Source organism: Bufo gargarizans, chromosome 1 (assembly GCF_014858855.1).
Source record: "Bufo gargarizans isolate SCDJY-AF-19 chromosome 1, ASM1485885v1, whole genome shotgun sequence".
In the NCBI taxonomy this organism is placed as follows: Eukaryota; Metazoa; Chordata; class Amphibia; order Anura; family Bufonidae; genus Bufo; species Bufo gargarizans.
Window position 1 is genome coordinate 497745724 of NC_058080.1, and position 17005 is coordinate 497762728.

Genomic DNA, 17005 nt, shown 5'->3' on the forward strand with positions numbered 1-17005 from the left:
CACTTTATTTATACATACCGGCAGTTCACCATCGGTCCCCTTGGTTTTTAATATGTATTGTGACCTGTATCAATTGTCTTTGTGTGACATGTGTTAATCATGTGTCCTCTTGTGATTCTCTAATAAAATTATGCTATTTTTGGACTATTCTAGTATTATTAGTATTATTTGTAAAAGATTTGACTCCTTTTGGTCGGCTTTCTATGCTTTAATCAGGGGTGGGCCCTGAACTTTGTTTGGCCTATAATAGGTTCTTATTATTATTTTTTTTACTTGAATTTTATGGGGATGTATTAATAAAATATTTTCTGCATATGTCAATTTGGTTGCCAAGTGTATGAGTGCCCGTTCATTTCTTCATTGTTACATTTAATTTTCGATAAAAGCCTTTGAAACGTATGAAGTGCGTGTAATTATATTTCACTACATCACAGAAACAACTGAAACAAAAAAAAAAGCAGTTTAGCAGCAAACTTTGTGAAAACTAATATTTGTGTCATTCTCAAAATTTTGGCCACGACTGTACATTTCACTTTTGTGTTTTATTGCTAATAATAACAATATATTTCTTATCATTTTACCAGAAAACACATGAACAATCCCTATTAGGAAGAGAAGTAACTGCATAGTAACATAGTAACATAGTACATGAGGCCAAAAAAAGACATTTGTCCATCCAGTTCGGCCTGTCATCCTGCAAGTTGATCCAGGGGAAGACAAAAAAAAAAAACTGTGAGGTAGAAGCCAATTTTAATTCCTTCCCGACTCCAATCAGGCAATCAGAATAACTCCCTGGATCAACGACCCCTCTCTAGTAGGTATAGCCTGTAATATTATTACACTCCAGAAATACATCCAGGCCCCTCTTGAATTCCTTTATTGTACTCACCATCACCACCTCCTCAGGCAGAGAGTTCCATAGTCTCACTGCTCTTACCGTAAAGAATCCTCTTCTATGTTTGTGTACAAACCTTTTTTCCTCCAGACGCAGAGGATGTCCCCTCGTCACAGTCACAGTTCTGGGGATAAATAGATGGGATAGATCTCTGTACTGACCCCTAATATATTTATACATAGTAATTAGATCTCCCCTCAGTCGTCTTTTTTCTAAAGTGAATAACCCTAATTTTGATAATCTTTCAGGGTACTGTAGTTGCCCCATTCCAGTTATTACTTTAGTTGCCCTCCTCTGGACCCTCTCCAGCTCTGCTATGTCTGCCTTGTTCACAGGAGCCCAGAACTGTACACAGTACTCCATGTGTGGTCTGACTAATGATTTGTAAAGTGGTAGGACTATGTTCTTGTCACGGGAATCTATGCCCCTTCTGATGCAACCCATTATCTTATTGGCCTTGGCAGCAGCTGTCTGACACTGGTTTTTCCAGCTTAGTTTGCTGTTTATTAAAATTCCTAGATCTTTTTTCATGTCAGTGTTACCCAGTGTTTTACCATTTAGTATGTACGGGTGACTTGCATTATTCCTTCCCATGTGCATAACCTTACATTTATCAGTGTTAAACCCCATCTGCCACTTATCTGCCCAAGCCTCCAATCTATCCAGATCCCTCTGTAGCAGTATACTGTCCTCTTCAGTGCAAATTACTTTACACAGTTTAGTGTCATCTGCGAAAACTGATATTTTGCTATGCAAGCCTTCTACAAGATCATTAATAAATATATTGAAGAGAATAGGGCCCAATACTGACCCCTGAGGTACCCTACTAGTGACAGTGACCCAATCTGAGTGTGTACCGTTAATAACCACCCTCTGTTTTCTATCACTGAGCCAGTTACTTACCCAAATACAGACATTTTCTCCCAGTCTGAGCATTCTCATTTTATATACTAACCTTTTATTTGGTACAGTGTCAAATTCTTTGGAGAAGTCCAGATACACGACATCCATTGATTCGCAGCTGTCAAGTCTAGAACTTGCCTCCTCGTAGAAACTGATTAAATTAGTTTGGCATGACCGATCCCTCATGAAGCCATGCTTATATGGCGTTATTTGCTTATTTCCGTTGAGATGCTCTAATATAGCATCTCTCAGAAAAGAAAACCACAGAAATAAGATTTTAATGCACTTAGTAAAGTAGATGCAAGCACTATATATGGACAAAGTCCTCACTCTGATATGAGTCCTCACTCTGATATCTGAGACACTTAGGCAATATATTTTGATCAAAACACATCTAAGCCCGCCTACTAAACGCCAAGGTGGTCTCAGGTCAGGCAGGTCCTACACTAAACCTACCTAAGCCGTTGGGCTTCTATGTTCAGGAGCGCAGACGCTGCACATATGGTGTGCTGCTCCTAGTCACTTCCATGTGCATCAAGCAACCAATGGGAGGAGGAGCAAGCACAGCCATATGTATCACCTAATCAAGGTACTCTATTGGATAGGAAGGGCAAAAGTGCAGAGGAATGCTACTCCCAAGATAAAATAGGTGCGCATTCACACTTGAAGGTGCCACTCCCTCAAGCAAATACTACATAGACAAAAAAAAAATCCCTTGTTCTTTACGGTACCTCTGATGGTGGGGATAGACTTTCCCGAGGGGAACACCAGGTCGCTACCTCTTAAGGAGGATTAGCACACAAGGCAGTACCCGAGAAGTACCCGAGAAAGGTACTAGAGGTACAGATGTAGTCAGCAGGCCCGAGTCGTAACCAAGAGCAACAGTGCAGGACCTAAGGATGAGGCAGAAGCGACGTTAAAACAATCAATAGGTCAGGGCAGGAGGCACAGGTACAAGTCAGGCAATCCACATCAGCAACAGGAGAGTCAAGGCAAGCAGGCAGTGTTCAAACAGGTAGCAGAGTCCATAAACACAAGCAGCGATATCAGCAACCTTTGCAGGACACAACGACTTTGACGCTCAAGCATCTGGGAAGGGGGCTCTGCCACTTATATAGGTGCAGTCAGGCTAGGATTGGTCAGCGAGGTCAATTGAGATAACCCATAAATCACAGGAAGTGACTCTCGCCAGCCCTAAAGTGCTACAGGGAACAATTTGAAAGAGAACTGTGCTCAGGGCTGGAAGGAAATCACAGAACGGATTCTAGGACAGACAATGCCTGCAAGGACAGAACGCAGGACTGAAGTGGAGAATGGGCAACATCGGCAGTAGATCACCATTGAACACGGAAGCCCAGAACTGCAGCGGTAAGCAGAAGAACATTGGCGGACAGTAGCCACTGCTACAATGTGTACTTGAAAGTGAAAATTTTTATTGCAGTATTTCTACAGATATGCCATTCCTAAACCCAATATGTTGTGCCTACTTTGTACCACTGTGACCAGTAAGCTTTCTAATTACTATACTGTGTTTCATGATTGTATAAACACTCTACATGTGGCTCTAAACTGTTATCTAGATATACGACAGGGGTCAAGAGTAAAAGAGCACCATGTACATTTGAGGTGTAATTTGATGATTTACAAGGAATTTGTTAAGGGGTGGAGTAAACAGGCGTTTCATTGAATTTAAAAACCCTTGTCATTGAATTTTGAAACACTTGGCTGTGAAACTGAAAAAGTACATATTTTTAATTTTCTCAAGAGGTAAAAGAAGATGCACCCCTAATTTTTTACCCATCGGTATGGCAACACCCCATATGTGTTCGTAAACTGCTGTATTGGCACCCCCCAAGACAAAGGGAAGAAGTGACATGGATTTAGGAGACCAGAATTGTCTGAAATGTTTTTTAGGTGCTATGCTGCATTTGAAGAGATCCTGAGATACCCCTACAGTAGAACCTCCAAGGAGTGACCTCACATTGGAAACTACATTCCTTAACCTAGAGTGGTTCATTTCAAATTTTATTATAAGCCATTCCACTTCTTTAGAGGACTTTAGCTGGTAAAACAATGTAGCATCCCCAGATGTGAGCCCATTTTACACTCCTATGGTATTCATTTACAGGTATAGTAAGCCATATTTACAGCAGAAAATATATTTTTGATACAGCACACATGTAAATAACATGTATGAAGTATTCTCCCAATGTATGAAATATGCCACATGCCTTCTGGATACAACAAGGGGGAACAACCACTTTGAGCTGTAAAAGAGGCATATTGTGAACAGTGCATTTGCCTGTAGGTATGACATGTCATGCCAACAAAGCTGTTGGCCATCAAAAGTTTCCATTATACAGAATGTTCTGAATAAAACTGTTCTGAAGTGAAGGGCAAAATATCTCAAAAATATATCTGGAGGAAAAAGTTGTTGAAACTCAAGCCTGTTCTACAGTGCTAAATATTTAAACATTTTATCAAAGGGACCCACTGAGCAAAGGGTACCTCAAAATTGTGACTTTGGGGTTTCATAAGTTATAAGCCATAATCATCCAAATTATAACAAATAAAGGCTTGAACTATCACGCTTTGCATGTAATGAGTCTATCGCATATGTTAGTTTCACCTTTTAAGTTGCATTAATGAAATAAATGAACTTTGCCCAATATTCAAATTTTTCGAGTTTCACCTGTAAATGCTGTACCATAGGATGTCGCCATCTAGTGGTTGAAGGCTAACATTGACAAGTATGTTTTATCACACTGACTAATGCCTGTGTCACACTGTGCATCTCTGAGAGCACAAAAATATACAGCAGAGTCTGCCACGCTTGTGCCATAGATGGTTAATTTGGTGGTTGATTTACTGGTCTCTGAATCAAACTTTCCAGGCTGAAATGTTCCATCATGTTTAATAGAGGACACGCTCCCTGCTCCCCTGTACAGAATATACTGCATTTGGCTGAGATGCTGGCGATACCAGAACAGATATGGCTGGTAACTGGAAGTGGAATAGTTACATGTTAATGTCACTGTCTGTCCAGCATCTATGGAGATGTGCGATATAAGGGGATGTATGGAGTTCCCATACGCTGTGCCTGTAGAAATGGGTGAAAGATGATATTATTAGTCAAATGGAGCATTATTATTTTTCTAAAATTCAGTAATTCAGTTACACAAATTTAATGATGTATTGTATATCAGTACACTCAGCTGTGTCGTATACTGTAAATGTGCATATATACTCACACAAATAGATCCAGATCTGTGCATATATTCTTATAGTGGCCGAGGGGGTCATTTCCATCAGTAATAATGAAGATTGGTAATAATAATAATAAGAATATTCAATAAGGATATAAGACGATGTGAAGAATGAAGACTGTATATTACAGAAGAAGGATGAGCCCCTAGGTTTGTCTGCCGCACCTACAGTATATTGATGTGGCTAAGTATAGAAGCGGAGGGGGTTTTGTTGCACAGGGTAACTAATAGGAGAACCAGTGAGCAATGTCTGCCACCTAGTGGCTGTTACTATAATCATACAATTAAATAATTCTGTATATTCACTTAGAGGGCTTTTCAATTTGGTTATTTAAAATAATAAAAATAATAATAAGGGAAAACATTGCTTTAAATGCTTTTCTTCCAGTGGGCATGTGCTCACTATATTGCTTAGCTATAAAAATGTGTTGTTCCTCTGTTATTCTCTGTTAGTGAATACATTCACAACTAATAACAGTTGGGGGCTTGGTCCTACACAGTGCAGGAATTGCAGAACACTGAGAACAAATGCCCTAAAGTATTACCGTATTTTTCTGCTTTAAAAGATACACCAGATAATACGATGCACCTAGGTTTTAGAGGAGGAAAATAAAAAAAATGTTTTTTTTTCATCAGACCTCCATCTGATACTTCAGATCAGATGCCCATATCAGACCCCCATATCAAACCTCAGATCAAACCCTCATATTAGACCCTCAGATCAGACCTTCATATCAGATCCTAAGATCAGACCTCAATATCAGATCCTCACATCAGAGCTCCAAATCAGATCCTCAGATCAGAGCTCCATATCAGATCCTCAGATCAGATCTCAAATCAGACCCCCAGATCAAACCTCCACATCAATATCAAACCTCAGATTGGATTTCCATGTCAGACCCCCATCAAAATTCAGATCAGAGCTAAAATAAATAAATTAACTTGCCTCTTTTTATCTGCTATGCATGTCCAATGGTCTCCTGCAGTGAAGCTCCCTTGTCTTCTCTGGGCCCACGCTGCTCTGTGACCTGACTATGTACAATGTCAGGTCATAGTGTGCACACTAGTTCCTGACAATGTACGCAATCAGGACAGTGCAGTGTGAGTTGGGAGAAGACCAAGGAGCAGTGAGTACAGGCAATGCTAGCTCCCCACGCCTCCTGAATGCTAATGACGGCTTCCATAATGAAAGAGCTCATTAGTATTCACTTTATAAGACGCACTACCATTTTGCCCCCCCCCCCCCCCCCCCCCCCCCGATTTGTGAAAAATATGACAGACACTTTATAAATGTGGAGTTTTTGAATTTTTTAATGCTCCCAATGTGGAGTTTCTGGGAGTGTTTTGAATGCTCCCAAGTTCTCTTGTTGGTAAGTGGTGTGGGGGATAGTTGGTAATTTTTTATATTTCCTGAAACAGAAGTTCTTGAGGTCGGTCTGTTTTAGAATTACAGATGTTCCTTTCAGTTCTCTTGTTGGCAAGGGGAGGATCTAAGAGGGCATGTGGGAATTCTGAATTTTACTTTATATAGATATTATCGGTGGTCTTCTTCCAGGTCTTGCTTATTCTACTGAAATAATGTTTGGCAGAATAATGGTTTGATGCTGAAGAAAGGCCTGAGCTAGCTGTCCCTCTCTCTCTCTTCAGATGGATGGTACCCTGGCGAAAGTCTGGTGATCCACCGGCATATTCCTGTCTCAGCGTCTTCTTCTGGTCACTCAGTAGTCTGGCAGAGTCTCCTCTTCCAAGCACTGTTCCCTAACTGCAACACAAGGGGCTCTGACTGATCTCCTTAACGATACTTAGAAACACTTTCCATCTCTCATAGACTTATATTAGTGCTTCAGTGATACTCAAGGGCAATGACCCAGCAGTTTTTCCAGACAAAAACAGGTTTCCAGACATAATAACAGAACTAAAACCAGACATTCAAATGGTCAGTCTGTCTGGCTTTGGTGCTAAACAAGTCTGTTTTTTCCCCTCCAAAACCTGTTCTTCTTTAAACCCTATGGCAGCTGTGGAAAATTACCAGTTTCTTATTCAAAGTCCAATATGTCTCCCAGTATTCATTAACCCCTTCCACAGAGCCTTGCAAATACACTGCAAATGAACAGGAAATACAGTTGCAAGAAAAAGTATGTGAACCCTTTGGAATGATAGAGAGAGACAGAAATGTAACATTGTATCTGTTTGTGCTGAGTTTCTCCACTCCACCCCTCCCACTAGAAGGTTCCAGTATAGCTAGAAATGGTATATAAGGAGAACAGTCAGAGCCCCTAGTGTTCTGCAGTTAGGGAACTGTGCTTGGAAGATGTGACTCTCCAAAATTCTGAGTGATCGGAAGAAGACTCTAAGTCAGGGATACACTGCCACAGACAGTGGATCACCAGCCTTTGCCCATGCCATCATACTGGCTCCACCATGTTTGACAGAGGATGTTGAGCACTTTGAATTATGAGCCATTCTAAACCTTCTCCATACTTTCTTCTTCTGATCATTCTGGTAAAGTTTGATCTTAGTTTTATGGTAAAGTCTAATCTGGCCGTTCTATTTCTGAGGCTGATTAATGGTTTGTACCTTGTGGTGAACCCTCTGTATTTGCTCTCATGAAGTATTCTTTTTATGGTAGACTTAGATACTAATACACTTACTTCCTGGAGAGTATTCTACACTTGGGTGAATGTTGCAAAGTTTTTTTTTTTCATCATGGAAAGTATTTAGCAATCAGCCACCACTATTTTTGAGTTCCTGAGTTCACCAGTGTGCTCTTTTTTTTTTTACCAGAATGTACCAAACTGTTGATTTGGCCACTTCTAAACATTTCTGCTATATCTCTGATGGATTTCTTCTTTTTTTTCACCCTAATGATGGTCTGTTTTACTTCCATTGAGAGCTCCTTTGACCGTATGTTCTTCACAGCAACAGCTTTCAAATGCAAATGCCACCTGGAATGAACTCCAGACCTTTTACCTTCTAAATTGATGATGGATTAATAAGGGAATAGCCCACACAGTTAATTAAATAGTTTTTGAGATCATTGTCCAATCACCTTTGATCCCTTGAAAAATAAGTAGCTACATATTGAAGAGCTGTAATTCCAAAACCCTTCCTCCAATTAGGATGTGAATACCCTCAAATGATATATATCACTGTTTCTTGAATATATTTTGGTAAACAGCAAAAATGCCAAAACTTGTGTCACTGTCCAAATATCTCTGGACCTAAATGTATATGACAAACTCTCAGCTGGGTCAGAGTATCTTCGGGATTCTTGTCAGCCTTAGAAGTCGGCCTTCTACTAATTGAAGCACCATCAACGTTATTCACAGTCCATGGTGCCACACGTCCCTATTCACCCCGTAACAATTATAAAACCTTACCACTAATAGTTAAATTTTGTATGATAACTATTAGGCCACAATGCTTTATTAGGTGCTAATATGGTACAATAAATTCATTATCAAAAATAATTTCAATAAATGTAACATATACAGTACAGACCAAAAGTTTGGACCCACCTTCTCATTCAAAGAGTTTTCTTTTTTTTCATGACTATGAAAATTGTAGATTCACACTGAAGGCATCAAAACTATGAAAATAACACATGTGGAATTATATACATAACAAAAAAGTGTGAAACAACATATTCATATTCTAGGTTCTTCAAAGTAGCCACCTTTTGCTTTGATTACTGCTTTGCACACTCTTGGCATTCTCTTGATGAGCTTCAAGAGGTAGTCACCTGAAATGGTTTTCACTTCACAGGTGTGCCCTGTCAAGTTTAATAAGTGGGATTTCTTGCCTTATAAATGGGGTTGGGACCATCAGTTACAGGCTGTGTAAGGGCTATTTGACCATGAAGGAGAGTGATGGGGTGCTGCGCCAGATGACCTGGCCTCCACAGTCACCGGACCTGAACCCAATTGAGATGGTTTGGGGTGAGCTGGACCGCAGAGTAAAAGCAAAAGGGCCAACAAGTGCTAAGCATCTCTGGGAACTCGTTCAAGACTGTTGGGAGACCATTTCAGGTGACTACCTTTTGAAGTTCATCAAGAGAATGCCAAGAGTGTACAAAACAGTAATCAAAGCAAAAGGTGGCTACTTTGAAGAACCTAGAATATGACATATTTTCAGTTGTTTCACACTTTTTTGTTATGTATATAATGCCACATGTGTTAATTAATAGTTTTGATGCCTTCAGTGTGAATCTACAATTTGCATAGTCCTGAAAATAAAGAAAACTCTTTGAATGAGAAGGTGTGTCCAAACTTTTGGTCTGTACTGTACATATATCAAACCCATTAACTATCAGGAATGATTTAGCTAAAACCAAGTTGACCCAGCAGTAGCTGGGTGACTAAACCCATTAACAGACATCATGACACGGTTGAACATAACAGAAGGAGGGTGGGCTGCTGGTCTTCAGAGATCCACTTCAAACTGGCAATGGACCACTGGGCACATCTCAACTGGGCATGTCAATATCTGATAGGTGCGGTTCCAACACCTCGGACCTCCTCTGATATGCTGTTTGATAAGGCACTGTGAGTGCCGCTGCCTTCTCTCAGCTCACCAAGCACAGCGCCATACATACTACAGCGGCTGTGCTTGGTATTGCAGGTCCTAGGCCACGTGATTAATGAACATGATGAGAGAAGTCTATGGCACTCCCATGAGCACCGCTTCCTTCTCAGACAGCTGATTGGTGGTGTTCTAGGTGTCAGACCCCCACAATCAGATACTGATAACCTATCCAGAGGATAGGTCATCAGTAAAAAAAAAAAAACAGGGAAAACACCTTTAAAACAAATGAGGGTGCATCTGTCGTTATATAATATCTACAAAGAGATCTGCACAACAGTAGCAGCTTATACATTTTTTAAATCTGCATAAAAAGATGATTTTGCTAATGACTTGTGAGAATGCTTCCATTGTCAGGACTGAGAGCAGAGTAAACTTTAATCTGAGCAGAAGGGTAGCAAAAAAAAGCCACAAACTGAGCCTAGTACCTGCAACAAAACATGGGTAAAAAGTGGATATGTCTTTACACCAAATGTGGCATGCCACTTAGGTCTAGGAGCCACAATGACAGACTATATCAGCAAGCCGCAGGGGCAGTATGAAGGATGGCGTGTGATGATGGGAAGAGTGCACCTTTCTTCCATTCGGGTCACACCCTGGCTTTGGGAATTCTCCTGCCTTTTGGTGACTCGGGTGCCCTTGGTGTTAGATTTTGAGATGCAAGGCAGAGTTCCAAGTAGTGAGAATCAATGATGATGCCGGGTTAGTGTAACAAGATCACCGTACCTTACTGAGGCAGGCATTGAATATATAAAGCAAATACATGCCTACCAAGTGTCCCTCTTTTGGAGGGATAGTCCCTCTTTTTTACCCAAGTCTCTTTGTCCCTCTTTGATCCTTAAATGTCCCTCTTTTTGACCTGGGGAATTAATGCATAAATGTGCAATAATTAATTTAATATAATCTGTATGCAAATGGATAGCATTTGTTTCCGGATGCGCATTCATCTGACAAATGCATTGAAATACCGGATCAGTCTCTCCGGTGTCTACCGGAAAAATGGATCTGGTATTTATTTTTTCTCACAGATTTAAAGGTCTGCGCATGCGCAGACCAGGAAACCGTATCCGGTTTCCCGAAACACTTGGTACCGGATCCGGCATTAATACAATGGAAAGTGTTCCAGAATTTTGGCAAGAGAAAATACTGCAGCATGCTGTAGCATTTTCTCTGGCAAAATACCATAAGAGGGACTGAAATGAAGAAATACTGATGCATACTGAACGGAATGCTTTCCATTCAGAATGCATTAGGATAAAACTGAACAACACCAGTGATATGTGATGATGTGTTCCAGAGCTGACAGCTTATTATACTGCGCCCCTGCTGGAGTTTATCACTGTGCCCCTATCGCACAGTAGTACACTGCCGAGTCTTCCACTTGTGACTTGTTCATATAGAGATAGGTGAACTTCTCCTTGGTATCCAGAAACATTGTAAAACGCCCAAGAAATGTATAACCGTTAGTTCTCTGGAGTAGAAGTGACTGAATTTTGTGGCTGCTGACACTCTGGTACCATTGCAGACTGTACTCTGTGCCAGTGTAGCTGCAGTTTATTTGCACATCTTCTCCCTCGGTCACAGTAATATACGGGTCCTGATGTACCGAGTACTGTCCCAGGACTCCTGTAATAATACATATAAAACGCCATTGAGAGAATGAATACTTATTTGATTTCCTTTTATTACTATTTATTATATATAACATCTCAATTTCATATACAATGAAAGTTACATGGGATTTATGTAATTAGATCAGTTTTTAGGAGATCGTAATAATTATATTATGGAAATGTTCTATGTTAATCTGACGTAATGACGAACATAGCTGATAATCATCCCATGTACCTTGTGGGGCCAAGCACAAGATGCTATTTATCACTGCAGTGTGCTATACAGAAACTGCATGTCTTATACACGGAGACAATTCTATTCTAGCAATAGACAAATGTTACTGGTGGACATTGTGACAGTATTAGGCTTTACCTGTGATGAGAATAGTAAAGACTGCAGACGTCCTCATGACAGCTCTCATCATGTTCAACCCTCACAAGGTTCTGCTCTGGGTCGTCCTGATGTTGTGTAGATGTCGTTTTGGTGGTTTGTGGGGAGGATGTAGGAGTGGTGAATTCAGTACACAAAAAAAAAAATGAAAAAGAAAAACATTTCTACTGTGAACATTTTTGGCCTTTGATAGTATAAATCACTGATTGCATTGTTCTTCTGGTTCAAGTACAGTATACTGTATAGGGTGTAATTGGGGCACTATTATTGAGTACTGCCTGACAGTACAGCTTGCCATGGGGTGTAGCTAAAGGCAAGAGTTGAGCTTGGCGCAAGTAAAAGACATCCAGCACTAACATATTTTTCAAGTCGCTTTGGTCTTTATTCGTGTTCTTTAAAAATTGTCACGGCTGAGGATGGGGAAAACCCTCAGCTGTGCGATGCCAGAAGATGTTAGTAGCCACTTGGCCGGGAGCACAGGATCAGGGAGCAGGTCACCTCCTATAACGTCCCTAATCTGACCCTGACTCCTAGCTGTATGAGCCGACCCTGATGGTGGGAGGGCTCATACTCCGGAACCTTTAAGTCCCTACTAGCCCTCAGGGTGGCCCTTACTAGGAGCAGGGTAAGACGACCTGTTCCTCCTGGATACGGAGGAACGGGAGTCTCACTGGCCAAGCTGCAAGGAAGGGGAGACATATACAGACATATAGATATGGCAGGTGAACAACACTAGTTCCAAACTAACCTGCCACAGCCTTGCTGACTGGAACCCATGCACCAGGTATTGCTGTCCACACAAACACTAAGGAGACAGAACACACAAAACACACAGGAAACCAGGACATCTATAGCTGTAATAAACATAGAAAGGAACACATCAACTAGACATCATACATGGGTTTTATGACCACAAGGGTGGCCCTCACTGGCACATGGAATAGGATACCAGGAGGATGACTCCAGCAACATGCCTGGAGTACCCCTCAGACTTCTGATCTCCACAGAGGCTTTATAGCCCAAAGTGGCCACACCCAGACAGAAACACACAAGAAAGGGAGTTAACTCTTCCAACACAAACCAGGGGAGTGAAACCACTTAAAAGGGGAATGCACAGAAGTATCACACTGCAGCTGTTACCGCCGGCAACGTGGCAACCATGTCCTGGAAACAGCCAGAAGGCCGAGACACTGCCACCACATGTAAACAGACACGACGTTGCTGCAGACAACCGCAAGTGAAAGGAACAACACAGTGCACACACACATATAAACCCCGTGCACACCAAACAGATAAAAGGCACACCTATAAAAACAGGTTGCCGGGTACAACCGAATGCACCTGGCAGCAAGCTGCCCCGCAACAGATTAGGCTGCTATACTGCCAAATGTAACAATGTTGCCAGCGGCAACCACACGTGAGGCAACAGACAAGCAGCCCTCACCATGTGGTTGACAACAACACCAAACCGCAGGCAACCGCATGCGGATCAGGAGTCACGACCATAACCATGGTCGTGACAAAAATACATCCAGTGAACAATCTCTCCACTTCCCCCTCTTGTTAACGCGTTTCGAACATTACAGTTCTTATTCGTAACAAAATATGATATTCCGCCACCAGGTTTAAATAGCTCCCTTCTCCTTCTCCTTCTAGTTTGTGTGGGGGAGGTAGAGCTGTGCCTTGGGTGCGGTACACCTTTTCTTTAACTCTTATGTGCCCGTGCTCAATTTAACAAAACACCATATAAACATATAAGTTAATATATTTCCTATGTACATAGGATAAATGTAACATCAATATGTTTAACCATGAACATCCACTGTTTTTTTTATAGGTTTGACCTGGTCCATAGCAATCATCCCATTGGAGATCCGGAAAAAAAAAAAATGCATGGTATGAACATGGCCAATATTTTAAAATGTGCATATGTAAATAAAAACTTAATAAATATATAGCATGTTTTACAAGTATTTAAAATAACAGTAGCAAAGGAAAACCTTTGAAAAATGGCAATAATTTCTATTTTTAGTATAAATACATGAGTTCTTTCCTCATAATTAGACCTTGAGGATACCTAGTGCTTAGCCTAAAAATCCAAAAATCTTCACATTGTAATTTTTTTTTATATTTCCTCCCCTTATTGGTAGTGTAACCTTTTCTATTGCGAACGCAATCAGACTTTTAATACTGTTATTATGTTCGTATATAAAATGATTAGCAGCATCTGAAACATTTGTGATTGCAGGATTAATTATGTAATTTAAATGTTCCCGGAGTCTTTCTTTGAATTTTCTGCTGGTACTGCATTTATATTTTAAATCGCATTTAGTGTATTGTATCATATAGACTACTCCTACTGTATTGCAGTTTATATAGTTTTTAATCGGAAAAAACTCAGTATGTGTTGCATTATCGAAAGTTTTTGTGGGAAATGCTACCTGGCAGGTTTAGCAGGTATAGGTGCCACACTTAGTAAAACCTGTGTATTTGAGCCATGTCTCAGTTGTCACTGGTTTCGGACATATATACATGAATGGTGATAGAGTTTGTGCTAATGTGCCTGAGTGCCTTGAAACTATTCTGCACCCATTTTTTTATATCTCATGCAATGTATTGTCTTAAAATAGAATCGGGAGAACTGCTTTTTGAATTTGTCGACTATATGTTAAAACTAAAGTGGCTTTGTTTAGATTGGTGTTTTGTTGTTTTCTGTCCCTTCTATATGCTATGTTATGAAAAAGAAGATCTTTGGGTGATTTTTAAACCTCTAGTTATCATTCAATTATCATTCATCTGTATGCCCCCTTATTTGTAGGCGTTTTCGAATAATTGCTGTTTCTCTATTGAAGGAAATATCTGTACTGCAGTTTCTCTTGGCTCTCAAAAATTTGCCCACCGGTATGGCCTTAATTGTGCAGGCAGAATTGTGGCCATTAGCTTTTAATATCGTGTTACCTGAGACCTTATTACGATATGTCTCTGTAAAAATTATATTACACCCCAATGTCACCATAGTGTCCCCAGTAGATGCTCCCACCCCAATGTTCTCTTATTGCCCCCAGTAGATGGCTCCATAGTGTCCCCTCTCCCATGGTAGATGGCCCTATAGTACCCCCCACTACACAGATACTTACCTCCACTGTCAGTGATGAAGTGCATGTCTCTTCTGGGGTGTTTACTGAGCTGTCCACTTCTCGACTCAGGCATCACGAAGATCATTATGTCGATGATTGTGCGGGCCTCTGACTGGGCCTGGAGCTTACCAGAGGTAATGGCGGCCCCTGCCGCAGTGCCTAATTGTATTACTTTCCGGAGGAGAGCAATATATAATCATCGGAGAGCCACTGGCTTAGGTGTTTGGTCGCAGTTGTGACTGCTGCAACCACTATAGCTACACCAGTGAGCCCATGACTACATGATTTGAAGGTAAAATTGTGTGGTCATTGGCTGCCATGGCTGGGTGTGGCTTGGCTTGGCCACATGTGACCCAAACCATTAGGTCATACCCTTAACAGTATCATAGGAACAATACATTTATTCATCAATCAACTGAAATGGCACAATTTGCTTGAAACCTATTATAATGATGCACATGGACATTAAATTTGGGGAAGCTAGGCATGCTTTCCTTCCTTATGCCACCCCCTGGCAGTTGTATATGTGTGCACATATATTGGGGCATGAATTTCTCTAAGCGGACAGCCATAATAAATTTGCCCATGAAAATTCTGACTATGTCCATATTATTTGCATACATTTTTTAAAACACACATAGCAATTGCTGAATACTAAAAATTGAAAATATAAAAAATGTAGTGCTTCTTACACACAAGTGCTTCATACATTTGGAGTAGTTCATAAATTAGCACTTAATTTGTCCCATCTTTTACCAGTCATATCTTCTCTATTAGTCAGAAAATGTAGTGTAGAGAAAGTACAGAAGCTGCTTCTGTCCAGCAGAGCTATGGGATACGTAATAGCCAAAAAAGCAGCAAGCAGTTTGACCACAAATGGTGTCTATTTCAAATTTTTGTTGGTGCCTACATTTTTTGCAGATAAACCTTGGTCAGACAAGGGCCACTCTGTTTGTTCCTTCCAAAAGGGTTCATGCATCTAAATGTTGCTTAACCCCTTCCAGACAAAAAGTTTTCACATTCCTAATACAGCCTAATTTTGCAAATCTGAGATGTATAACTTTATGAAGCAATAAATATAGAATGCTTTTAACAAGTGATTCTCAGTTGTTTTTTTCTTGACACATCATACTTTAAGTGAGTGGTAAATTTGAGTCAATATGTTTTATCTTTATTTATAAACAAATCCAAAATTTACAGAAAATTTTGAAACAATGCAATTTTGTAAATTTGAATTTCTCAGCTTTTTCTTTTTAAAATATTTTTTATTGGTTTTCAAAAAGTAACATGTAAAGTATACAAACATTGGTACTTCAAAGAACAATCAAAGTTTCCATTACAGTTGGCAGATCTGAAACTGATACATTTGGTCAGAGGCCAGAATATTAAGCCATGGCTTGTAAACAGTCCTTCTAGCAGGAAATCATGGGTACACTTTTTTCTTAGCAATAATAATTCCATACAAAATAATACATCAAAATTACAGTTTCAATAACCCTAACCCCCCCCCCCCCCAATTCCCTCTCAAACCCCCACCCATTCCTGCAGCAGAGAAGAAAGGAAAAAAGAAAAACACAAAGGATAGTAAGAAGGTTGAAGCAATAAGAATCAAGCATTATATTCTCCCTATACCTTGAACCATTTATCTTCAGAATTACTTTGTTTATATAAGATATATTCATAGCTTTTTATCTAGATTTAACCATCTATTCATAATTGGAGCATTAGATAAAAACCAAGCCCGTGCAATCAGTAGCCTTTACCAAGAATGTAATTTTAACCAGAAAATTCCATTTATACTTATGGCACCCCACCTTGGAGAGATCACTCAAGATCCAAAACTCTATCGGAAACGGAATCAGAACTTTCAACATTTGGATAATATAATTATGTATTGCCTCCCAATATTAATTCTGTGCAGGTCCAGAGCATACTGTATGTAAATGATCAGCCTCAGGTAAATCACATCATGGGCAGTTGGAAGTGTTTCTCAGACCCCATTTATAAAGCCTTAAAAAGTATAACATAAGTTCTGTGTAAAATATTAAATTGAACCAATGTATGATTAAAATTATAAGAGACAAACCCCATATTGCCCAGTATCTTATACCAATCATCGGGTTGAACCAATGGGCAGTCCCTTCTCCAAGCCTTTTATCCAGGAGATTGTAAATTAATTGTGCATTAAGTAAATTTTTATAACACTGTGAAATATTAAC

General features: G+C 40.1%; 1 gene segment (V, D, J or C); it reads right to left on the reverse strand.

The window, feature by feature from the left end:
• Positions 1-10638: 10638 nt before the first annotated feature.
• Positions 10639-11730, reverse strand: LOC122923749. The segment is given in 2 exon segments: positions 10639-11271; positions 11632-11730. Coding segments are annotated over 2 exon segments (342 nt in total).
• Positions 11731-17005: the final 5275 nt, after the last annotated feature.